Source organism: Myodes glareolus, chromosome 6, assembly GCF_982192425.1.
Source record: "Myodes glareolus chromosome 6, mMyoGla1.1, whole genome shotgun sequence".
NCBI lineage: Eukaryota > Metazoa > Chordata > Mammalia > Rodentia > Cricetidae > Myodes > Myodes glareolus.
The window spans coordinates 290488-318247 of NC_142031.1; the positions used below are offsets into that span (position 1 = coordinate 290488).

The 27760-nt window shown below is 39.1% G+C and overlaps 1 protein-coding gene across 1 annotated transcript; it reads right to left on the reverse strand.

Moving 5' to 3' along the window:
* Positions 1–3687: 3687 nt before the first annotated feature.
* On the reverse strand, positions 3688–27029 carry LOC148121585 (uncharacterized). Its single transcript, XM_087906765.1, has 4 exons — positions 26742–27029; positions 7055–7181; positions 6798–6858; positions 3688–5638 (listed from the first exon to the last, which is right to left on the reverse strand). The coding sequence occupies exons 1-4, from the start codon at positions 26742–26744 to the stop codon at positions 3838–3840; spliced, it is 1992 nt and encodes a 663-aa protein (XP_087762891.1). The 5' UTR covers positions 26745–27029; the 3' UTR covers positions 3688–3837.
* Between the last annotated feature and the right edge of the window lie 731 nt (positions 27030–27760).

The window sequence follows — 27760 nt, forward strand, 5'->3', positions numbered from 1 at the left end:
TTTATCAGTCGGAGGACACTCATTTACTCATCTATTTTCCTTCTCACTCAACAGTTAAGGTCCAGTCTTGAAGGAGTTGTAGGACTTGCTTTCTGGGCAGCAGAAGCAGGATTAGGTGTTCAAAGCAATTTTCAACTCTATAGTGTGAGATAAGCCTCAGCTACCAAAGACAGAAATGATCAACAGCATTTGAGGAAAATGGAAAGAAATTCTTAATGACTGGAAACAATAGGGAATAGAAACAGATTAGAGCAGTGATGCATATAAAGTAAATAAAATTTAAAAAGTGAAAACAGGAATTATCTTTTGATGTAGGTGGGTCTTGTTTCTATGTATTGCTTAATTAATAAATAATTAATTAATTAATAAAGAAACTGCTTGCTTGGCCTGATAGGTCAGAACATAGGTGGGTGGAGTAGATAGAACAGAATGCTGGGAAGAAGGCAGTAAGGTAGTCGCTATGACTCTCCTCTCTGAGACAGCTGCAGGTTAGAATCCTCCTGGTAAGCCACCACCTTGTGGTGCTACACAGATTATTAGAAATGGGTTAGATCAATATATAAGAGTTAGCCAATAAGAGGCTACAGATAATGGGCCAGGCAGTGTTTAAAAGAATACAGTTTCAGTGTAATTATTTCGGGTAAAGCTAGCTGGGCGGGTGGCAGGAAGCAGGCTGTCACTCCTTTTACAATCTTTTTAAAAAAAAACATAAATATAATTTTTAAAAACACACAGTTATACTGACTTTGAAAAAGAGAAAAACATTCCCTGGTAGAGAGATTGACATTAAAAAGATATTACTTCACCATGCCCCCATGAGCAATGTCAGCTGCTGAGACCTGTGACCTGAAACACACAGCTACAGCTAATGGATATAATGACAGGCAGGATTGAACATATAAGCATAGGAGAGCTCCATTGTTAGAAATTTAATATTTATTGACTCAAGCTAACCTTCCCAAATTGTACACCCAAAATCTATCCTGCCTTCATTCACATGACATAGATTAACACATGCTAGGAAGTTACAAAATCACTGATCCTGTCACATTTAGATGCTATTTCATAATGGTGATTCCAGCAGCTGTTTGCTTACTGACAGTGTATGCAGTAAACTATTCCTCCTCTTCTGGTCTGAAGGTGGAAGCCATGCTCCACATACAAATCCTTTTCCTGTTAATGAAATAGACAGTTGACTATATGACTTGAATATTTAACTTTAGAGCTCAGTGGTGGTTAAGTTCTTTAATCTAAGAATTTAGTTTAATCACAAGGGAAACAAGGTCATTGCTCTAAGGAGCAATGGCATCGGATCAACGCTACCTTATCCAACATACAAAAGTTTGTCTCAGAAACATTTTTCTACAATGCTGGAGGTACTGCTATTCTAGAATTAATATGCCTTTCCAGGAATAAATCATTCACACACTTAAAGTTTAATAGACATGAATTCCTTTAATAACAGTATGCATTCAATGGTGGTGACAACCTGGTCCAGATTTTGCAATCCACATATGCTGTCATCTTTAAGTCTTTTATTTAGGTTCAGGCCTGAGGTTATACATTGAACAGTTTAAATAGGGACAGCAGGATCCAAGTCTAGCCACTTAGGAAGATGGAAATTTACAGATCAAAACTATCTTTTAGATTATGCATTATGATTGAAATAAAAATATATCAGCACCTTATTGAAGATAAACTCATATTTGTGGCTATAGTTAACAGTCAACCATCTTTAAATGACTTTTATTGTCAGTTCTGTCCTGATCATTCACTGTACTTTTCCCTCATTTTGTGGAGATTTTGGCTTGGAAAATTCTTTAAGCACCAAGTCTAAGTTAGTTTCTGATGTTATCAATCTTCTGAATCATCAAGGCTGAGGTAAAGTTTAATTTAGAACAACCAATTACACCTTACTGCTCTTAATGGCATTTTCATGGGGCTATGATAAAAAATAAATATATGAAATATTTTTTTCTTGAAGCTAAAGCCAACTGTGATGTCTAAAGTCTTTACAAAATCATTTTCAGATATAGAGTTTTCTTCTGTGTGAGTTTATCCCTAGTTCCTGACTTTGAATTGAAACACATAGGCTTTAAAACATTTAGAGCACTAGAAACATGGCTGGACAGTTAAGAAATATACAATCCCAGGACCAAGGTCTAATTTTTGACAACTTCCTGTAACTTCTGCTAGAAAATCCAAGGGTCTAACATTATCAGAAACCAGTATGCACATTCACATACCCACAGAAAAACACACTGATATCACATAATCACAATTAAAACAACTCTTTAAACATATTTTCACTCATGAATGTTTTTCTCTTGTAAGAATTCATTCCTATTGGGTACCCAATGGCTTACAGAGTTTTTCTTCACCATGAAGCAATCAGGTAGGCTTGAAGTCTGAGAAATCAATCCTTCTAAGTTGATGGAATAAATCATCAGGTTTCAGGGTCAGATGTTTCTCTCATTGGCTCTGGATTTAGGAACAAAGTGTGTTTCTTTGTCTTGATTTTAGAGTCAGAATGTATTTCTTTGGCTCCAGTTTCAGAGTCAAAATCATGTACTTCACTGGCTCTGGTTTCAGGGTTCAGATGTGTTTTTCTGACTGGCCCATTTTCCCTACACATAGGGCTTCATAAATTCACAAATTCATTTTACCATGAGTTTGTAAGTACAAACAGTATAAAAAGGACATCATGATGCTTGAAAAGATTGTTAACACTGTCAAATTTATTTCTACAGAAGAAATAGCCTTGTGTTGTAGGCAGAGAATTCTTGTTCATTCCTAGCTGCCCAGACCAGAAATAATCAAAAAGAATCTATATTAATTAAAACACTGCTTGGCCTAGAATTAGCTCAGGATTCTTATTAGCTAACTCTGACATCTTAAATTAACCCATTTCTATTATTTTGTATTTTACCTCAAAATTTGTGATTTACCAGTAAGGGCATCTGTCTCCTTCAGCAGATACATAGAGTCTGACTCCACTTTCTTTTCTCCGCTAGCTCTGCTTGGAATTCCTGCCTTGCTCTATGATGCCCTGCCATAGGCCCAAAGCAGCTTCTTTATTAAACAATGGCAACAAAATACATTCACAGCATACAGAGGAGAATTCCAAATCATTATGTAGCTGATTATAAGTGTTTTGGCTGAAGATCTTACCAAATACTTTACACTAAGAAGTCCTCGGAATCTTTTTCATGTAGTCAATGTCTATTGTAATATGCAAAGATTTTAACAGATTGTTGCACACAAAAGTTTTACTCCTATATAAAGTACAAAACTTTATCACACTGAATACATTTATAGGGTTTCTCTGCACTATGATTTTTTTCTCATGGTTTAAATTATTCATAAATGCAAATGCTTTACCACACTGATTCCATTCATAGAGTTTATCTCCAGTGTGTGATCTTTTATGCATTTGAAGAGAACTGTGAAGTGCAAAGCCTTCACCACACTCATTACATTCATAGGGTTTCTCTCTAGCGTGTGTTAGTTTGTCTTTGAAGATGACTATGATAAACAAAGACTTTATTAGACTAATTACATTGCTACTATAATGTAGAAACATTACTACACAATGTTTCTCTCCAGTACGTGTTTTTTCATCCTGTGAGAATGACTGTGCCATACAAAGGCTTTAGCACATTGATTACATTCATAAGGTTTCTTTCCAGTATGGATTCTTTCATGACTTTGAAGATGACTGTGCTGTGCGAAGGCTTTACAACACTGATTATATTCATAGGGTTTTTTTCCAGTATGGGTTCTTTTATGTGTTTGGAGAGTACAGTGATGTGCAAAGGCTTTAACACACAGATTACATTAATAGGGTTTATCTCCAGGATGGGTTCTTTCATGCCTTTGTAGATGACTGTGCTGTGTGAAGGCTTTACCACACTGATTACATTCATAGGGTTTCTCTCCAGTATGGGTTCTTTCATGAATTTGAAGACTACTATGCTGTGTGAAGGCTTTACCACACTGATTACATTCATAGGGTTTCTCTCCAGTATGAGTTTTTTTATGTTTTTGAAGATTACTGTGACATGCAAAGGCTTTACCACACTGATTACATTCATAGGGTTTCTCTCCAGTATGGGTTCTTTCATGCCTTTGTAGATTACTGTGACATACAAAGGCTTTACCACACTGATTACATTCATAGGGTTTCTCTCCAGTATGGGTTCTTTCATGACTTTGCAGATGACTGTGACATGCAAAGGCTTTACCACACTGATTACATTCATAGGGTTTCTCTCCAGTATGGGTTCTTTTATGTGTTTGGAGAGTATAGTGTAGTGCAAAGGCTTTACCACACTGATTACATTCATAGGGTTTCTCTCCAGTATGGGTTCTTTCATGACTTTGTAGATACCTGTGACATGCAAAGGCTTTACCACACTGATTACATTCATAGGGTTTCTCTCCAGTATGGGTTCTTTCATGCCTTTGTAGATGACTGTGACATGTAAAGGCTTTACCACACTGATTACATTCATAGGGTTTCTCTCCAGTATGGGTTCTTTCATGAATTTGAAGATGACTGTGCTGTGCGAAGGCTTTACCACACTGATTACATTCATAGGGTTTCTCTCCAGTATGGGTTCTTTCATGACTTTGAAGATTACTGTGCTGGGCGAAGGCTTTACCACACTGATTACATTCATAGGGCTTCTCTCCAGTATGGGTTCTTTCATGACTTTGCAGATGACTGTGACATGTAAAGGCTTTACCACACTGATTACATTCATAGGGTTTCTCTCCAGTATGGGTTCTTTTATGAATTTGTAGATAACTGTGACATGCAAATTCTTTACCACACTGATTACATTCATAGGGTTTCTCTCCAGTATGAGTTTTTTTATGTTTTTGAAGACTACTGTGCTGTGTGAAGGCTTTACCACACTGATTACATTCATAGGGTTTCTCTCCAGTATGGATTCTTTCATGACTTTGCAGATTACTGTGACATGCAAAGGCTTTACCACACTGATTACATTCATAGGGTTTCTCTCCAGTATGGGTTCTTTCATGACTTCGTAGATACCTGTGACATGCAAAGGCTTTACCACACTGATTACATTCATAGGGTTTCTCTCCAGTATGGGTTCTTTCATGACTTTGCAGATTACTGTGACATGCAAAGGCTTTACCACACTGATTACATTCATAGGGTTTCTCCCCAGTATGGGTTCTTTCATGCCTTTGTAGATGACTGTGCTGTGCGAAGGCTTTAGCACATTGATTACATTCATAGGGCTTCTCTCCAGTATGGGTTCTTTCATGCCTTTGTAGATGACTGTGCTGTGCGAAGGCTTTAGCACATTGATTACATTCATAGGGCTTCTCTCCAGTATGAGTATTTTCATGCCTTTTAAGATCATTGTAATGTACAAAGGTTTTACTACACTGATTATGTTCATAGGATTTATCTCCAGTGCATGTTCTTTTATGCATTTGAAGATGACTGTGATGTGAAAAGGCATTACCAAACTCATTTCCTTCATAGGGTTTTAATGTAGTATATGTTTTTTCATGACTGTGAAGATGACTGTCACATGCAAAGGTTTTAACATGTTGAGTATATGTAGAACTTTTCTTTCTAGTTTGACTTTTTTCATGCCTACAATGATAATGGTACATGTGAAAGCATTACTACATTTAATACATTGTTGAATATTTTTATCTGAATAAATTAATTTAACAATTTAGTCCTATTTTAAAGAGGAATTATATGTTAAGGTTTTATTACCATGTTTACAATCTTCCTTTTCCCCTTCATTAAGGCTTGCTTTTCATCTCTGAAGATAACTGATAACAGGCTTTAATACATGGTTCACATTTACAGAATCTTTTTTTTAGTATGAGAATTTTCATGTTTTTGAAGAGAACTGAAAAAACTCAAAGCTTTACCACTCTTTTTGTATTCATAACCTTTCCTATACTGCAAGTGGAGCTACATTTGCTAAGTGAACTAGGACAAACAGAAGTATTTACACAGTTCTAGTACTCATGGTGCTTTTCTGAAACATGAGTTTGTTGATATATTAACAATCAGACCTGAAAAGCAATTACTTGCATACGTGTACATCAAATTGAACAAGTATACTTAACATGGGGACTGCTACATATTTTCTATTTGTTCTGAGAGAGAGGTATGTTATATCTTTTCACATCCCTATGCTCATGTGGCTTGTATCCAGACTAATATATGATGTACCTAGTAAAGGAAGAATAACAAATATAAGGTTTCTACATTGAGTTCACCCAGTTTGACTTTCTGTCCTCATAGACTTGTGGTATATGGATTAAGGCAACTCCAAAACAGCTGCCCCTTGATTTCTAACCCTAAATGCCTGCTCACTAAACTTAACACAGTCACAAGTATATGGGTTAAACTACTTTTCTATATATTTTAACTATTTTTTCTATGGACTATTAGTGCAATAGATAGTTTTAGAGATCTACTTATCACCTTTTCAACATGTATATCTTTTATAATATGAATAATATGAGATAAGTGGATTGTCAATTTTACAGTATAGCTCTCATTGTATTATGATTCAAATGGTAATATAGGTTAAGACATTGTTTTCTTCTTTCTTAAAAGAATGACTTGCAAATGTAATTCACCTATCTGAAATTAAGGTATATGATTTTGTGTGAATTTAATAAACAGCAATGCACTTTATTGTTTACACTGTTGCTTTTCTTTCAAACATATAGGATTAATTACAAATTCTTCAGAGGTACATTTGTATCAGCTTATACATGAAAATTACCTGTCATGTCTTCTAGAATTTTGACAATGTTCTTCAATATTATGGTCTTCCCAACTATATCCTAAAATATAATGCCAGAAATTGTATGTTTTATATCAAGAATTGTAAAAAAATTTAGTTACCATTTGAAGCAAACCTTACAACCATGCCTGATTGATTTGCCCCATTCTTCTTTCTCAATCATATTATAAAACAGCATCATTAGCCAATGAATAGTTGTCCCCTTATATGAAACATGAAAGATAATACAGCCTTACCTATAGTAGTGAGGTTTCTGTAGGTCTCTACCATCACATCTTTGTAGAGATTCTTCTGGGAAGGAGTCAGCAAAGTCCATTCTTCCCAAGTGAAGTCGACATGCACGTCATCATAGGTCACTGAATTCTAAAATATCCCATACAGGTGTACAACAGAAAGTATGATTTTGACAACACTGTAAATGTATACTTCCTTAACAGTATAGTCATATAATTGTGGTGCTCCCCATACTTATTCCATGACAAAGACATCATAATTTAATCACCAAGTCACTTCAGAGCAAACTCTGACTCTTCCTGGAGGACTGACTATGGGGTCTGTGAGCAGATTGCTAATGGCAACTTAGACCCCATGTATGCCTGAAAACAGGGCAATGTACATAGTTCTTGGAGGCAGCAAATATGCCTCTGCCATGTTGTACTATGTGGAACAATCAGGCAGACCATATTTGCTTTACCAATGGCACACCTTAAATTCATAAGAAAAGCTTAGCATTTTAAGAAGTGCTCCTAATTTTTTAAAAATAGAAGATAATGACAATTTCTAGGATCAATACAATTTTGGCTTCCAAGATGATATAGGATTCCCCTCTGTAAGCTGTAAATATGTTTTATTCCCATTGGTTAATACAAAAAAACTGCTTTGGGCTTATGGCAGCACATGATAGAGCAAGGTGGGAATTCCAAGCAAAGATAGAGGTGTAAAGAAAGGAGAGTCGGGGAGACACCATGTAGCTGCCAAAGGAGACAAACACCAGATGGAACCTTCCTGGTAGGCTACAACCATTGGCAATACACAGATTAATAGAAATGGGTTAATTTAAGATGTGTTACTAAATAAGAAGCCAAAGCTATTGACCAAGCAGCATTGTAATCTATATAGTTTCTGTGTAATTATTTCTGGGCAGCCAGGAAACAAACAAAGAGCCTCTGTCAACAGAATGGTGTCAAAATGAGGCAACTTCATCAACAACAACAACAAAAAACCTGAGAGAGTTAAAAAAAATCTAGACATAAAGGAACAGAGTGAAGTAAGGCTTCTTGGAAGCCACATATTTTTCCAGATGGGCTTTGTTTGCTGGCAGCAAGCAAGGGTGTCACAGCTCATATCAGAGAGATCTTCCTGACAGCACTGGCAACAATTGATGCACAACTTCTTTAGGGAAGGGCTTCCTGGTTTGTGCTGGTACAAATAGCTCTGACTCTTTTCAGAGGTACTGCACTGAAAAGAGGTCTGTGTGCACCATGTTAAAAATTGCTTAATGGAGACAGTCATGCCAAGTCCCTGGAGCTGGGGCAGAGAAAATGGCTCACAGAGTTGGCAATAAACATACCTCTGCCATGTTGGACTAAGTAGAGCAAGCAGTCAGGGCTGAGGAGTTGGTCCTAGACATGCCTGCTTAGCATTTTTAAAAAGTGCTTCTGGTCAGAAAATAATCACAAATGTGCAAATAAACAGATTCAGATTAAAAGACAGTGTATAAATGTAAGCAAGCTTGGGAGAGAGAAGACAGTCATAGATTAAAGGAGTAAAGAAAAATAAGCCATGTAAAGATGGGAAATACACAGAGAGTATAGATTACATGTATTATTGTATTTTCTTTGAGTTTTTTGACTGTGAATGAGTTAAGTACAGAGAGACATTTCATCTTATGGGCTGCTAAGCCAAACCAATATATAGTTTAAAGGTATCTTGACTTCAAAATTTGGGTCTAATGATATGTTGCTTTGGAAAAAAGGTTCTGCTTTTGTTTCTTCAGAAGATGAGAACCTGTTGATTCCTTCCAGAATAAGGTGGTTTGATGGACCAAGATCCCCTGATAGGTTCCATGAACCCTCAAAAATACTTAGCCCAACAAAAAGCACAAAGCAGTTTGAAGAAAACTACTCCTTAATTCCCAAATATTGTTTATAAATGTTTGTTTACATTTAAAGGGGATATGATATAGAAATAATACTTTGGATTTGTATAGATTTTGGCCTATTGATACAAATTTAAGGTCAATTTGGTTAAATGAATCTCTGCTCCTGTTTAAGGTATCTGTTCAGTTCATTTAAAGATGCAATGTATAGTTAAATACAAATTAATGGATAATCATTTATAATAGTTAAACTTGTAGTCATATTAGTTAGGCTTTCTAGATGTACAGAGATATATTTCATATGGATAGATATTCTTCAGATCTTTCAAAGACATACAGAATATGGCATTTTAAATGTTTTTAAAACAGGCCTTTTTATGACAGTGAGACATGTCTCCTTCTGGTAGCACCAATTATTTGAGAGAGGTTGATGGGCATTGAAGAAACTCATTATGGAATTTGCCTTCAATGTGACAAGGCTAGTCATTGGGGCAAGAAACTGCTCTTGCCTGGATTGCTTGATGATATATTGTATAAACTGCACATGCAGGACCTACAAAAAAATGACTGTCAAAGTTGCCTAAAGAAGGTAAGACATTACCTGTTTCATGAAATAGTCTACTAGACATTCTGCAGGACACAGAAAAAAGGGTGACTGAGAAACTGCCATTATAGGTGGAACTGTCTTTGAAATTTTCTGCTTCATGGAAAAGTCTGTCAGACACTATGGGCCTGTAAACTGAAAGTGGATGCCCCAGTGTTACAGAAGAACTTTGGGAAATGGTCCAGGCAGCAAGATGTCTTTGGCAATTCTAGAGTTTTGGAAGTGCTTATAACTACATAGGTAATATATATCCTTCTGGAGTCTTTGCTGGAGTTGAAGAAAGACAGTTTTATAATTATAATAGATTAGATATAAAACTTCAGACTCACAAAGATAGAATAGATGATAGAATACATTCCTTAATTTGCCAAATTAAATGGACTAAATATTGTAAATATAATTCTTGCTTGATAATTGTTTTGTTATATGTAATATTACTATATTAAAGTTAAAAACCTTTCTTTTTATTTAGACAGTAGGGAGAGGTGTTGTGCAATTCCCCTCTGTATGCTGTGAATATGTTTTATTCCCATTGGTTAATAAGAAAACTGCTTTGGACCTATGGCAGCACAGAATACCACAAGGTGGGTATGCCAAATGGAGATAGAGGAGAAAAGAAGGCAGAATCAGGGAGATGCCATGTAGCCACTGAAGGATACAGATGCTGGATGGAACCTTACCAGTAGGTCACAGCCATGTGGTGATATACAGATTAATAACAATGGGTTAATTTAAGATGTAAAAGTTACTTAATAAGAAGCCTAAGCTATTAGGTATGCAGTCTTATAATTAATAAAATTTCTGTATAATTATTATGAGTCTGGGCAGTGGGGAAATGACCAAGCACCCTATGTCTATAAAAGGATATAATGAAGTTTGCAAGCTATACAGCACACACAAGATTAATATCTAAGTTCGATTGTCCTGTTAAGCATTTATGATTCCTTGACTACTAAGGGATCATGCAAAGAAGCACAAATCAGCCTGAATGTTTCACTGCCTGAGGAAATGCAACAGTCTGTCAGAAACTGGGAGGTATATAGTGACCCAGGAATCATGGACTTTAACCTGGTCTCTCAAGAGAGTTAGGCTGGGCCAGCTCCATGATTCCCTGAAGAGCCTACTGCCCAGTAAAATCCTATGACCTTGACCTCCACTGTCTGCCACTACCTGCAACATTCCTATCTTCTACGTCCTACCAGAACAGATGATTAAGCTCTTTGTACAGTTTTCTAATATCTTAAGCATTCTTATAAAAGCAAACATTCCCAGGTCCTTTGCAGCAACAAAATCCTCTTTGAGTCCCATTTTTGTTCCAACTTTCTTCTCTGTTGCTGTTATTATTATGCAGTCAAAAGGAATTCAGGTAATGAACAGGTTTATTTGGTTGTTAACCCTATTTCACAATTCCTCCTTATGACAGTGTAGGATAGATACTCAAGCTAATAACTAAAGGCAAAACATGTGGAACCATTGTTTTCTGGCTTTCCCTCTTGCTTTGACACTGCCTTGTGCTCAACTAGCTCTCCTGTCTATCCCAGGGCTGCTTGTCCAGAAATATTGCCAACTCAGTGGAAGTGCCTTCCTATATCAATCAAAATCAACAAATCTCTCTCAGATACCTTAATCAGGTATTGTGATCTAGGCATACTCTCAATTGGTATTTTCTCAGATCAGTCCAAGCTATGTCATGCTGATAGCTGAGGCTATCTAGAAAGAGACAATAATATACAAGAAGGTTTGAAAGATCTAAAGGCAATGTATTAATCATATCAATCACTTAAGCAGCAAAAACACAAACAAAGATAGATATGCCAGGAAATGGAAAAAGGCAAACATCGAAAACAAGGAAGAGAAAACTAAAACTGTCTCTCCACAGAAACTTCCCAAACCAACAAAAACTCAAGGAACTCATAACATGAGAAATCTTCTGAAAACAAAATTGTTGAGACCATTATTTTCCAGAAAACAAACAATATACTTAGATAATAATGAATAAAATCAACAACATAGATGGGTAGCACTGACAAAGACATATTATGCTCCTTTAAATAAAAAAAACATTCCAACCAAAATAAAACTCTAAGAAATTACTAACCAACACTCATCCTATACACTTCAGTTCTTTATCCTTTACCAATAATAGAAAATGGCTTGGGTGCGGAAGGCTGTTCTACCAAAATTGGAGAGATTCACTTGAAATCTTCTTGTGCTTTAACTTCATAAAAAATAGTTTTGACTACTTAAAAAAATTTCATTATCTTATAGTAAAGAAAAGTATGTCTGTTAGGATCACTTAGATACTATTTTGCTCCCCCTGATTGATGATTGCCTGTAAGTCTGCAATCAGAGTGAGGAAATGAAAACATTTTAAAACAAAATGCAAGATAACAGATTTTTAAAGAATCAGTGGACACCTAAAGCAACTTATTTTACTCTAATTGCTTTATAAGTCACAAGCACTTTTGAAAACAAGTTTATTGTCATTTATTGCATATGTTTGTGCAAGAGAGAGAATTTCTTCCACATGTATACAAGTAACACAAAAAAGAGGGGTTCAGATGCCCTCGATCTGAAATGGTAGAGTTATGAGCCTCACAACTTGACGGTAGGTATCTGAATTTAGGTCTCCTCCAAAGCTAATATGTGCTGAGCCACCTGCCAACATCCATAATACCTTTTATCCAATAAACCAAAAGTCTCTCACAGATTAACAAGAGCAACAAAACCTAAATAAATAAAATAGTAAATAAATGATCCTTGGAAACATGATATATCAAAATTAAGATGAAATGTATGTTAAATTTGCACCATAAATGACTATAGTAAAATGATAATTCCCAACAATTTACAACAGGAAAGCTGCTTACAAAGCTACATTCATATTGGAAGCACAAAGAGTAATCAATGGGATTATGAAAAATAGTACACAGGCCTGTGTCAGCTCAGCAACATTCCTGATCAGCAAGGGGCACTGACTTCTAGCAGACATCCATTGGAGGGGTGAGTTTGCTTCTGGCCCACGGCAGAAGCCCGGAGAGGAAGAGTTCAGACTTTCCCCAACCCCCTTGACTCCCAGGTCACCCTGCAGTGGTGGCTCCACCTTGCTAAGCTCTCCCGCCTCCCAACCCAGCTTCCATCCAGGTACACCTTCCTAAATTTCTCCCTTCCCCCTGGGGCCATAAAATTTCCCCAGCTCAGCTGCCTTGCGTGCTGGGCCTGGGCTGTAGGGCATCCCGGGAGGAGGCAGTTCCTGTGTTTTAAAAGCCTGCCTGAGGACAGGTGGGCCCTGTGTCAGCTCAGCGACATTCCTGGCCAGCAAGGGACACTGATCCTCTGGTGGACATCCATCAGAGGGGTGAGTTTGCTCCTGGTTTGAGGCAGCAGCCCGGCAAAGAGGAGTTCAGATTTTCCCCAACCCGCTTGACTCCCTGGGCACCCTGCAATGGTGGCTCCACCCTGCTAAGCTCCCCCATCTCCCATCCCAGCTTTCATCCAGGTACACCGTCCTATATTTCTCCCTTCCCCCTGGGGCCATAAAATTTCCCCAGCTCAGCTGCCTTGCGCAGTGGGCCTGGGCTGTAGGCACAACCCGGAAGAAGGTAGTGCCTATGTTTCAATAGCCTGCCTGAGGAAAAGTAGGTCTTCTGTCAGTGAAGTTCCTGCCCAACAAGGGAACCTGACCCAGTACCAGAAGATCCAGTAGAGAGCAGTTGAAGGAAGAGATGGGCAGACGCCAAGACCTCCTCCAACAATCTGAAAAACAACATGAAAACACCAGATTCCAACAACCCTACAATAGAAGGACTTGAACCTCTTAATTCAGAAGAAGTGGAAAAAAGTGCCATTATGAAAGCAATAGAGTCCCTTAAACAGGATATGAATAACTCCCTTAAAGAATTGGATGAGAAGTACAACAAAAAAGTTTGAAGAAATGAGTAAATCTGTGAATGATACCCTGGGAAACCAAGAAAAAAACAATCAAACAGGTAAAGGAAACAGTTCAAGAATTGAAAATTGAAATGGAGGCAATGAAGAAAACACAAACTGAGAACCGGCTGGATATGGAAAACCTAGGTAAACAAATGGAGACTACAGAATCAAGCATAGCCAATAGAATACAAGAGATAGAAGAATGAATCTCAGATTCTGAAGATACCATAGAGAAAATAAACACTCTGATAAAAGAAAACGGCAAATACAACAAATTCTCATCACAAAACATTCAAGAAACCTGGGACACAATAAAAAACCAAATCTAAGAATAATAGGGATTGAAGAAGGAAAAGAATTGCAGATCAAAGACCCAGGAAATATATTCAACAAAATTATAGAAGAAAACTTTCCCAACCTAAAGAATGATATTCCTATGAAGGTTCAAGAAGAATACAGAACACCGAATAGACTGGATCAAAAAAAAATCCCCTCGCCATATAATAATCAAAACACAAAACATACAGATTAAAGAAAGAATATTAAGAGCTGCAAAGGAAAAAGGTCAAGTAACTTATAAAGGCAAACCTATCAGACTTACACCGGACTTCTCAATGAAAGCCAGAAGGTCCTGGATAGAGGTACTGCATAAACTAAGAGACCATGGATGAAAACCCAGACTACTATACCCAGCCAAGCTATCATTCACTATCAATGGAGAAAACAAAGTATTCCAGGATAAAAATAAATTTAAACAATTCGTAGCCACAAATCCAGCCTTACAGAAAGTAATAGAAGGAAAATTGCAACCCAAGGAATCCAACATTGCAAACACTGCCTACAATAACCCAGACATTTAGCGACCCTTCACAACCACAACTCAAAGAAGAGAAACACACAAACTCTACTAGACACAAACACACACAAAAAAAATAATAACGGGAATCAACAACCACTGGTCATTAATATCACTTAATATTAATGGACTCAGCTCACCTAAAAAAAAGGCACAGACTAAGAGATTGGATATGAAAACAGGATCCAACATTCTGCTGTTTACAAGAAACACACCTCAACCACAAAGATAGACATCTACTCAGAGTAAAGGGTTGGGAAAAGGTTTTCCAAGCAAACGGACCTAAGAAACAAGCGGGTGTGGCCATTCTAATTTCAAACAAAATTGACTTCAAACTAAAATCAATCAGAAGAGATAGAGACGGGCATTTTATACTCATAACAGGAACAATTCATCAGGAGAAAATCTCAGTCCAGATTTTCTATGCCCCTAATATAAAAGCACTCACTTATGTAAAAGAAAAGCTTGTAGAACTCAAGGCAGTAATCAAACTACACACACTAATAGAGGAGACTTCAACACACCTCTCTCATCAATGGACAGGTCAAACAGACAGAAACCCACCAGAGAAATAAGAGAATTAATAGAAGTAATGAATCAAATGGACTTAACAGATATGTATAGAACATTCCACCCAAATAGGAAAGAATATACCTTCTTCTCTGCGGCTCATGGAACCTTCTCGAAAATTGACCACATACTCGGTAACAAAGCAAACCTCCACAGATACAAAAAAATATTAGTAACCACCTGTGTCTTGTCGGTTCACCGTGGAATAAAGTTAGAATTCAATAACAATTCGAACACCAGAAGCCTACAAAGACGTGGAAGTGGAAGAGTCAACTGCTGAATCATCCCTGGGTCAAGGAAGAAACAAAGAAAGAAATTAAAGTCTTCCTTGAATTTAATGACAATAAAGACACAATATACTCAAACCTATGGGATACAAAGAAAGCAGTGCTAAGAGGAAAGTTCATAGCACTAAGTGCCCAATTAAAGAAAACGGGGAAAGCACACATTGGAGACTTAGAAGCACACATGAAAGCTCTGGAAAAAAAAGAAGCAGACTCACCCAGGAGGAGTAGAAGACTGGAAATAATCAAACTGAGGGCTGAAATCAACAAAATGGAAGCACAGAAAACAATCCAAAGAATCAACGATACAAAAAGTTGGTTCTTGGAGAAGATCAACAAGATTGGCAAACCCTTAGCCAAACTAATCAAACGGCAGAGAGAGAACACTCAAATTAATGAGATTAGAAATGAAAAGGGGAACATAACAACAGACACAGTGGAAATTCAGAGAATCATTAGATCTTACTACGAGAGTTTATATGCCACAAAGTTGGAAAATGTAAAAGAAATGGATTGGTTTTTAGATAAATACCATTTACCAAAGTTAAATCAAGAGCAAGTTAACAATCTAAATAGACCTGTTAGTCGCGAAGAATTAGAAGCTGTTACCAAAAACCTCCCCACCAAAAAAAGTCCAGGACCAGATGGTTTCAATGCAGAATTCTACCAGAACTTCCAGGAAGAGCTAATACCTATACTCCTTAATGTATTTCACAATATAGAAACAGAAGAATCATTGCCAAACTCTTTATGAAGCTACAGTTACCTTAATACCAAAACCACACAAAGACACAACCAAGAAAGAGAATTACAGACCAACCTCACTCATGAACATTGATGCTAAAATACTCAATAAAATACTGGCACACCGAATCCAAGAATACATTAGAAAAATTATCCATTATGATCAAGTGGGCTTCATCCCAGAGATGCAGGACTGGTTCAACATACGCAAATCTATCAATTTAATCCATCATATAAATAAACTGAAGAAAAAAACCATATGATTATTTCATTGGATGCTGAAAAAGCATTTGACAAAATTCAACACCCATTTATGATAAAGGTGTTGGAGAGATTGGGTATACGAGGATCATACCTAAATATAATAAAAGCAATATATAGTAAGCCAACAGCTAACATCAAATTGAATGGAGAGAAACTCAAAGCCATTCCACTGAAATCAGGAACATGACAAGGCTGTTCACTCTCTCCATACCTCTTCAATAAAGTGCTTGAAGTTCTAGCAATAGCAATACGACAACATAAGGGGATCAAGAGGATTCGAATTGGAAAGGATGAAGTTAAACTTTCGTTATTTGCTGACGATATGATAGTGTACATAAGCGACCCCAAAAACTCTACCAAAGACCTTCTACAATTGATAAACACCTTTAGTAATGTGGCAGGTTACAAGATCAACTCCAAAAAATCGGTTGCCCTCCTATACACAAAGGATAAAGAAGCAGAGAAGGAAATCAGAGAAAGATCACTTTTTTTTATGATAGCCACAAATAGCATAAAATATCTTGGGTTAACTCTAACCAAGGAAGTGAAAGACCTATTTGACAAGAACGTTAAGTCCTTGAAGAAAGAAATTGAGGAGGATACCAGAAAATGGAAAGACCTCCCCTGTTCTTGGATTGGGAGAATCAACATAGTAAAAATGGCAATTCTACCAAAAGCAATCTATAGATTCAACGCAATTCCCATCAAAATTCCATCAAACTTCTTCACAGACCTTGAAGAACAATAATCAAGTTTATATGGAAAAACAAAAAACCCAGGATAGCCAAAACAATCTTATACAATAAAGGAACTTCTGGAGGCATTACCGTCCCCGACTTCAAACTCTATTACAGAGCAACAGTATTGAAAACAGCTTGGTATTGGCATAACAACAGAGAAGTCGACCTATGGAATCGAATAGAAGACCCGGGTATTAACACACAAACGAATGAACACCTGATATTTGACAAGGGAGCTAAAGGCATACAATGGAAGAAGAAAAGCATCTTTAACAAATGGTGCTGGCATAACTGGATGTCAACCTGTAGAAGAATGAAAATAGATCCATATCTATCACCATGCACAAAACTCAGGTCCAAATGGATTAAAGGCATCAACATTAATCTGACCACTTTAAACCTGATAGAAGAGAAAGTGGGAAGTAGTCTACAAGATATAGGCACAGGAGACCAGTTCCTAAGCAGAACCCCAGTAGCACAGAAAATAAGAGAAGCAATGAATAAATGGGACCTATTGAAACTGAGAAGCTTCTGTAAAACAAAGGACACTGTCAGTAAGACAAAAAGGCTACCTTTGGACTGGGAGAAGATCTTCACAAATCCCTCATCAGACAAAGGTCTGATCTCCAAAATATACAAAGAACTCAAGAAACTAGACACTAAAACTCTAATTAACCCAATTAAAAAATGGGGTACTGAACTGAACAGAGAATTCACAACAGATGAACTTCGAATGGCCAGAAGACACTTAAGGTCATGCTCAACCTCCTTAGCGATCAGGGAAATGCAAATCAAAACCACTTTGAGATACCATCTTACACCTGTCAGAATAGCTAAAGACAAAAACACCAATGATAGCCTATGCTGGAGAGGATGTGGGGTGAGGGGAACACTCATCCATTGTTGGTGGGAATGCAAACTTGTGCAGCCACTGTGGAAATCAGTGTGGCGGTTTCTCAGGAAACTGGGAGTCAACCTCCCTCAGGACCCAGCAATTCCACTCTTGGGAATATACCCAAGAGATTCCCTATCATACTATAAAAGCATTTGTTCAACTATGTCATAGCAGCACTATTTGTAATAGCCAGAACCTGGAAACAACCTAGGTGCCCCTCAATAGAAGAATGGTTAATAAAGGTGTGGAACATATACACATTAGAGTTCTACTCAGCGGTAAAAAACAATGACATCTTGAATTTTGCATGCAAATGGATGGAAATAGAAAACACTTTACTGAGTGAGGTAAGCCAGACCCAAAAAGAGGAATATGGTATGTATTCACTCATATGTGGATTCTAACCATAATTAAAGGTCTTTGAGCCTATTATTCGTGATCCTAGGGAAGCTAAATAAGAAGGTGAACCTGATGAAAATCATGTAGCTATCTGCCTGGAGATTGGAAATAGACAAGAGTCCCAGGTAACCTCGGGTGCATGGGGGGGTGGGATGGCTGTTGGAAGGGGAGAGGGTTAGAGAGAAGGGAGTAGGGGAGGAATGGGGAAAGCTAGGTGGACTGGGATGGGGGGAGGGAGGAAGGATGTATATAAGATCAGGGAAGAATATATTTCAACTAAGGGAGTCATCTTAGGGTTTACAGGAGACTTGATTATAAATGGTATCACAGGTCCAAGGAAATCCCCAGATTGTTCTCTGGACAGAAGAGAGGGTGCCTGAAACGGCCTAGGCCCATAACCATACTGATGAATATTTTGCTTATCACCATAGAACCTTCATCTGGCGATGGATGGAATAGAGACAGAGACCCACATGGTAACACTGGACTTAACTCCCTAGGTCCAAATGAGAAGCAGAAGGAAAGAAAACATGAGCAAAGACGGCAAGATCAGAGAGAACCTTCATCCCACGATGGATGGCGATACAGATGGAGACCCACATTGGAGCACCGGACTCAGCCCCCCAAGGTCCAAATGAGGAGCAGAAGGAGGAAGAAAATGAAAAAGGAAATAAAGACTGCGAGGGATGTGATCACCCACTGATACAAGGGGACGGATCTAATGAGAGTTTACCAAAGCCAGTTGGACTGGGACTGAACGAGGACACAATCCAACCAGATTCTCTGAATGTGGCCAGATTCTCTGAATGTGGCTGGCCAGAGTCTTTCTGAAAAGCCATTGATAATGGCACTGGAACTTGTTTCCTCTGCATATACTGGATTTTGCGGATCCAGTCCGTCTGGACACTCACCTTCCTGGACCCGGAGGGAGGCAGGAGGAACCTGAACTTCCCACTGGGCAGGAAACCCTGACTGCTCTTAGGGATGGAGAGGGAGGGGGAGAGAAAGTGGGGGGAGTGGGAGGGTGGTGGGAGGAGGGGCGGAAATGGAAACTTTTATAATTTAATAAAATTACACAAAAAAAACCTTTCAAGAAGAGCTGATACCTATACTCCTTAAGGTATTTCACAATATAGGAACAGAAGAGTCATTGCCAAATTCTTTTTATGAAGCTACAGTTACCCTGATACCAAAACCGCATAAAGACACAACCAAGAAAGAGAATTATAGGCCAATCTCACTCATGAACATCGACGCAAAAATTCTCAACAAAATACTGGCAAACTGAATCCAAGAACACATTAGAAAAATTATCCATTATGATCAAGTAGGCTTCATCCCAGAGAGGCAGGGCTGGTTTAACATATGCAAATCTATCAATGTAATCCATCATATAAATAAACTGAAGAAAAAAACCGTATGATCATTTCATTAGATGCTGAAAAAGCATTTGACAAAATTCAACATCCCTTTAAGATAAAGGTGTTGAAGAGATTGGGGATACAAGGATCACACCTAAATATAATAAAAGCTACTTACAGCAAGCCGACAGCTAACATCAAACTGAATGGAGAGAAACTCAAAGCCATTCCATTGAAATCAGGAACATGACAAGGCTGTCCACTCTCCCCATACTTCTTTAATATAGTACTTGAAGTTCTAGCAATAGCAATACAACAACATAAGGGGATCAAGAGGATTCGAATTGGAAAGGAAGAAGTTAAACTCTCATTATTTGCAGATGATATGATAGTATACATGAGCGACCCCAAAAACTCTACCAAAGAACTCCGACAGCTGATAAACACCTTTAGTAATGTGGCAAGGTACAAGATCAACTCCAAAAAATCAGTCGCCCTCCTATACACAAAGGATAAAGAAGCAGGGAGGGAAATTAGAGAAACTTCACCTTTCACGATAGCTACACATAGCATAAAATATCTTGGCATAATTCTGACCAAGGAAGTGAAAGACCTATTTGACAAGAACTTCAAAGTTTTGAAGAAAGAAATTGAAGAAGATACCAGAAAATGGAAAGATCTCCCCTGCTCTTGGATTGGGAGGATCAACATAGTAAAAATGGCAATTCTACCAAAAGCAATCTATAGATTCAATGCAATTCCCATCAAAATACCATCAAACTTCTTCACAGACCTTGAGAGAATAATAATCAATTTTATATGGAAAAACAAAAAACCCAGGATAGCCAAAACAATCTTATATACTAAAGGATCTTTTGGAGGTATAACCATCCCTGACTTCAAACTCTATTACAGAGTTACAGTATTGAAAACAGCTTGGTATTGGCATAAGAAGAGAAGCTGACCTATGAAATTGAATAGAAGACCCAGATATTAACCCACAAACCTATGAACACTTGATTTTCGACAAGGGAGCTAAAGGTATGCATTGGAAGAAGGAAAGCATCTTTAACAAATAGTGCTGGCATAACTGGATGTCAACATGTAGAAGAGTGAAAGAAGATCCATATCTATCACCATGCACAAAACTCAAGTCCAAATAAATTAAAGACCTCAACAGTAATCTGACCACTTTGAACCAGATAGAAGAGAAAGTGAGAAGTAGTCTACAAGACATGGGCACAGGAGATCACTTCCTAGGTAGAACCCCAGTAGCACAGACAATAAGAGAAACAATGAATAAATGGGATCTACTGAAACTGAGAAGCTTCTGTAAAGCAAAGGACACTGTCAGTAAGACAAAAAGGCTACCTTTGAACTGGGAGAAGATCTTCACAAATCCCTCATCAGACAAAGGTCTGATCTCCAAAATATACAAGAACTCAAGAAACTAGACACTAAAACTCTAATTAACCCAATTAAAAAATGGGGCGCTGATCTGAACAGAGAATTCTCAACAGAAGAACTTTGAATGGCCAAAAGACACTTAAGGTCATGCTCAACCTCCTTAGCGATCAGGGAACGAGCACATGATCCAACCAGATTCTCTGAATGTGGCCGGATTCTCTGAATGTGGCTGGCAAGGGGACTTTCTGAGAAGTCATTGACAATGGCACTGGGACTTGTTTCCTCTGCATATACTGGATTTTTGGGATCCAGTCTGTTTGGATGCTCACCTTCCTGGACCTGGAGGGAGGGGGGAGGAACTTGAACTTCCCATGGGGCAGGAAACACTGACTGCTCTGGGGGATGGAGAGGGAGTCGGGGGAACGGGAGGGTGTTGGGAGGAGGGGTGGAAATGGAAACTTTTATAAATTAATAAACTTTTATAAATAAAAAAAGATAATAAAAAAAGAAAAATACTACACAGGCTGACATAATATGACTTCTTTCTGGGTGGTGGTGGCACACACCTTTAATCCCAGCACTCAGGAGGCAGAGACAGGAGGATCTCTGTGAGTTTGAAGCCAGCCTGGTCTACAGAGAGAGTTCCAGAACAGGCTCCAAAACCACAGAGAAACCTGTCTCGGAGGAAAAAAAAATTACCACAAAGCTGATCAATCAAGAATGTGTATGATATTTGGGAAAGAATAAAGAGAATGGAGAGAAAAAGCCAAGAACAAAGGTAGAAAAATATAGTCAGCTATTAATCAAAAGACCAAAGAAAACTTAGTCAGGAAACGTGTGATCTTGACCAATGTTATGCAGCTACCTATGATTCTATGTATATAGAAATTAAATAAAGACTTCACAATTTTCACAAAATTAACTCAAAGTGACCCTTAAACTGTTGTTACTGGTGCTTCAGCTACTGGTATTTCTTCCTGAGAGGCCCCATGCTCTAGAGCCTTTTCTGCAAAGAGAGATGATCTACTACTACGGTCCTGCAAGTCCTTATACCTCCTTCTGTTTTCAGGTAAACCCAGCCATACTGATGCCCAATCCCAAACCAATGTAGAATAATTTCTGCTTCCTGTCAAATGGATTATAGCACAAGATATAAATTCTGTCTCTATCTACCTGCCCAACACCATACACACCTAAGAAACTTCTGCAGCTCTGAAACTCCCTTTGTCCCCTGGAACTAAACATCACTGAATCACACTATTGCAGCTGGTGGTAGCAGAAAGTTAGAAACATTTCAATCTTGCATTGCTAAATCAACATCACTGTAGTTCTACCAGCTTTTTAACTATTTGAAACATTTATAAGACAAACTTGAAAGTAGGATGCAATATTCAGAACTTCTAGAAACCAGATTATCAGTTTTCAAATCTGTCTTCCCACTGCATATCAAAAGCATGACTCTGTTTCTACACTGGACAGTGATATTACAAGCATAATATCCTACCATGCCAGGGCTGCAGAGTCTCCCTCTCCCCAGGAAATCCATACACAGGGAGGCTCAGAGGACAAGGACCACTGCCCAGGTCATTACATAGAGCAATAGAACCGTAGCCTGGCTCATGGTCCATCCAAATCCCAGCAGAAATGACAGCTCAACAGACCTCTGAGCAGCCTACACTCACTCTGGCATAGTTTGTGGTCTTCCTTACAAGTCATTACAACAGAAGCAGAGAAGAATCCTAGAAAGAACAACCTGTAAGCTACCTCCCACTATTATTCCTGCTTGCTATGCCTTCCCAGAGTCCCTCAGTGGCTAATGTCACCCAGCTGGGCCTCAGAATATTATCAGCTCCACTACTGGGTGATCAGATATCAAATTACTCAGATATCACAGAACTTTCTGCTCAGCCCTTCCAGTCCAGTGGACAGGGCCCTAGTCCAGAAAGCTTGTATTTTAGTAGACATTCATCCACTTTCCTAGAGCATACACTGTTCTTCATCCAAAGCACAAGGTCTTTTGTATGCACATTCCATTACACTCTCAATATGCAGTGCAGCTACCCATCACCTCATACCTGGGAAATCCTGCAGACAAACACAGGTCACATTCACAATTGTTGTTAAAGAAAAATGGGCCATGAATTAGAAGATAATAAAGGGTCATGGTAAGGCTTGGGGACAGGAAAGAGAATGTCAATATGATATAGTTATAATCTCGAAAAATTATTTTAAAAAGTAGAAATAGGATTTATGGCCATATGTTTCAGAAACAAGGGATTTATATTAGAGCACATCAAAGATTTCTCAAACCTTCTATCTCAGGGTGTATATTTAAAACCAGTAAAATAACAGTCCTGTTAGGCAGGGCCACATTTTACTCAGATCTATTTTAGGTGAACTACTGTCACTACAGCAATTTGGTTTCATGATAAGTTTGGTTCTTTATCCAGATTCTTGATTGCCTGGTCTGTGGACACCAAGAAATGACCATCAGGACATTTATGGAGCACCTAAAATTGATTATCTACTTCCGCATTGCTAATCTCAACTACAGTTGAAGGAGGAAAGTTCTCAGTCACTTTCCTGTCTCTCCCTTCCTGCACTGTGAATCTACCAGCTTCAAGCTTGGTCTATGAACTCAATTCTTGCACAGATCTCTCTTCATCCATAATCACACCCTTTTCATCTATAATCATACAGTGAAAGTCAGAGAGACTGGAGGTCACTCCTTAGCTGGTTTATTTTTCCTTCCCACTGACCAGTCAAGGCCCAGTCCTAAAGAAGTTGAAGGACTATCTACTCAGAACTAAGCAGCAGAGGCAGGATTAGGTTTTCAAAGCAATTCTCCATTGCATAGTGTGAGTCAACAATATTACAAGCTCATAGTCTCCCATGCCGGGATGGCAGAGCCTCCCCCACACTCAAAAAAGATCAGAGGCTAAGGGCAACTACCCAGGTGATCACAAAGGACAATAGAACCTGTTTGGCTCATGGTTCATCCCTGTCCAAGCAGGTCTGACAGCTCAGCCAACCTGTTCTTCCTGGTCTGAGGACAGTTGCTTCTACATTCACCATGGCATGGCTTGTGGTCCTCCTTACAGTTCCATACAGCAGAAGAAGAGAATCCTGGAAAGAACCTGTAAACTGCCTCTGGTGCTCCTAATTGCCAACCAGAGTCCCTCTAGGACCACCTAGCTGGACTTAAAGTCATTAGCAGTTACCCTACTGGGTGAGCACAGATCAAATGACTCAGAAATCAAAGATCTTCAAGGTTTGTTCTTCCACACTATATTCAGACAGGACCCTAATCTGGGAAATTTGTACTTTAGTAAAATCTTCCATTCTCCCAGAGCACTTTCTGTTCCTATTCCAAGGCATTGGGTCCTGTGTGTGGTCTGTGGACACATGAAATGGTCAGACAGGACATTTATGGAACATCTAAAATTGATCACCTTACTACTCACAGCTAATGTCAACTACCTTCACAGCAGGAAAGCTTTTACCCTCCTTCTTGCCCATCCTTTGTCTGCTATGACTACACTGGGTTTACAATTGGTCAGTGAACTCAATTCTTCCACAGTTCCCATTTCACTTGTAAATTCACAATAAAATCTACAGAAATTGGAGGATACTCATTCACTGATTTATTTCTCCTTCACACAGACCAGTCAAGGTCCAGCCTGGTAGGAGTTGCAGAACTGTCTTTCCAGCACTAGGTAGCAGAGGCAGGATTAGGTGTTCACAGCAATTCTCAGTTACATAGTATGATACAAGAATGAGCTACAGGAGACATTAATCTAAATCAGTTGTTCTCAATCTTTCTAGTGCTGTGACTCTTTAATACAATTACTCATGATGTAGAGATATCCCCATCTATAAAATTATTTTTACTGCTACTTCATAATGATATTTTTGCTACTGTTATGAGTTATAATATAAATATCTGTACTTTCTGATGACCTTAGGCTAGTCCTGTGATAGGTTCATTTGATCCCCCCAAAAGGAGTCATGGACCACCAGGTTGAGAATCATTGCTCTAAACTGATACAAGTAAATAGATGAGTAAATAAACAGGACTTAAAAAGTGGAATGAAATTCAAAAACTGGGAAACATTGGAAAATAGAAACAAAGAGATTATAACAGTAATTCCACTGAAGAAAATGAAATCTAAAAAATGATAACCAATAACTGACTCCTTAAAATGATAAAAAATAATTGAACACTCAGTTATACTGACTTTGAAACAGAGTAGGCACTTCCCTGGTAGGGAGAATGCCATTAATGAGAGAACACATGACTTTGTCCCATGTTAAATGTTAGCTGCTGAGTGCTATAACCTGACACATGGAGTTACAGCCAATGGCCTGTGTCTTAAACATCTAAGCTGACTTCACTGTCAACCAGGATTGAACATATCTGCATGGGAGAGTTCACTAATTGCAAACTAAATATTTAGTAGTTCAAGCTCTCCTCCCTAAACTGTACACCCACCGGTGTCTGTCTTCATTCACAAGGAAGGAATTAATGTACAATGGGAAATCACAGAAAGTCACTCACTGTGCCCCATCAGGCCCTTCTTTGTAATGGATACCTCTGCAGCCCACAGCCTTAAGCTTCAGTCTTAGATCTAGCTATTGTCCAGAGTGTTTACCCACTCCAGTGTACACAGTACACGTTCCTACTTTTCTGGTCTGAAGGAAGAAGCCATGCTCCACATGCAAATTCTTTTATTGTTATTGCAATAGACAGTCCCACTGTATGACTCAAACTGGTAATTTTAGATCTCTGTGGTACAGCATACCAAATTATAGTGGTTAGCCTAGAGGATAGCAAGGGTAATGCCCTGTGGGGCTGCAGACAGGATTTAAGTGTACCTCAATCAGCACAGGAGACACTGAGTTACAACTGCTTTCCTAAGAGCTGAGAAATGCAGCTGTTCTAGAATTAATTATACTCTCCTGGTGCACAAGGTTGTGACCCTGTAACGGCCCCTGAGCAGCAGGTCAGAGGCCTTTGATGGGGAAGTGGGTCTTCTGGCTGGTTGTAAATCATGGTTGTCTCATTTGCTGTAGTAATGTACCTTAATGGTTGATTAATCCTGATGAACAAACATTTGCAACTCATGATAATAATCTCTAACAGGCATGGTGCGCATGATACTCATCTTAGGAAATTTGGGATACAGCCCTCCCTCACTTAAATTCTACTTTGTGTAACTTAATGTCTCCTAAGTACCGGCAAATCCTTATACCATTAATTATCAACTATACTCTTCTACATCACAGTTCAGTAGTGGAGCACTACTCTACACAGGAAAAACCATTTATAAGCCACACGAAATTAACTACAGATGGACCTCAAACCTAAATGTTAAAAATGCAGAACTTCTGAAGACCCAGAAAAGACCATGAATCTCCACGTTTGGCGAATGTGGTGATCTCTCTCCACATTCGACGATATAACCACAACAGACACCACCATCTGTGGCTCCTGATGCTCTGCTCTGTGCAGACAAAGCCCGGGTAGTGAAGTGATTCAGAGGCTGCCAACAGAGAGTTGCAAGGATCACTTAGGACTACTGAGGCAGAAAGACGCTAACTTAGGACTATTGAGGCAGGAAGACTCTAAACTCTGTCCGATGGCTCCCACCCAGCCACCACACCAGCCGGGAGCCTCAGCGGCCGCTCCACCTCGTTTGGGGACATTGGCTTCTCGCTCGTCAAGCCCAGCCACCCCTCCCGTCTGTGGAGAACAACCCCTCACTCACCATGAAGCAGCTGTCGAGCTGACACGGTCTCTGCCATCAAGAGTGCACTAGCGGAAGAGCCTAAAAGAGCTGACCTGGAAGGGAAGTCTGGCTGCCGGAAGAACCCTCCCATCTGACAGGCGGGTCTGCTGGAGGCTCTGATTGGCTGTTGAGGTCTGAGTGATGGGACCAGGTGAGCAGAAGGGACTCAGCACCGCACTGGCTTCTAATCTAAAGACAGACCTGTCCCAGGCTTGTAGGGCGCAAAGGCGCCACAACCCTGCCGTCAATTCCTGCCTCCCAAGCAGCCTCGGCCCCGCCCCGAGGCGCTAGGCGCACTTTCCCGAAAGGCGCGATCCAGCCACCAATTGTGATGCCTGGCGTGCTTTCCCGAAAGGTGCGATCCAGCCGCCAATCGTGAGCTGACACGTAAGATCAGGAGCGGCCAGAGCCATTCAGACTCGGACACGTCTCAGGCTTTGTTCTGCGCGCCAGGGTCCGGGGTCCTTTGCCTTCTACCTCAAGTTGTGCACTCCCAATAAAAGTACATTCTGAGAAGAATCCTGTTGTGGTCGTCTCTTCTGCTGGTGGATGTGGCGTGCCACACAGGCTGACTGGAGATTTATGTGAAGTTCAACAGCAAGTCTCTTGCTAATGTAAATCAGTGGGTTCAGTTTTAAAAGGAAGTATACAAATTAAGAAAGAGGCCAATCAGACAACGTCACACGATAAGAACATTGGGTAATTCAAGAACATCATAAACAAAGTCCACAGTGGTGTCGGGACTGATAACCACAGTTTCCGCCCTTTTGTGAAAGTCCTGGGTCTGAAGATTGGAAACAATCCTTTTCCAAAGTCCTGGCTCCCCATCTTTACCAGCTCTCCCCAGCGCATTCCCAAGATTAGAGACAGAGCTCTGTTATTGCTCTATACATCAGGGCCTTAGAGAAACCTCCTAAAGACTAGGCAGGTTGCCAAACTCAAAGAGGCCTGGTTTCAAGTGTCTTCTAGAAGTTCTGCACATAGCATTTGATGTTTAG

Excerpts from the sequence above, each read along its gene's own strand:
- LOC148121585 (XM_087906765.1), bottom strand. Across the intron at positions 6,859-7,054 it reads CAGAAACCTCACTACTATAG|GATATAGTTGGGAAGACCAT; the intron begins GTAAGGCTGTAT and ends ATTATATTTTAG. Across the intron at positions 5,639-6,797 it reads AATTCTAGAAGACATGACAG|GCATGAAAAAAGTCAAACTA; the intron begins GTAATTTTCATG and ends TTATCATTGTAG.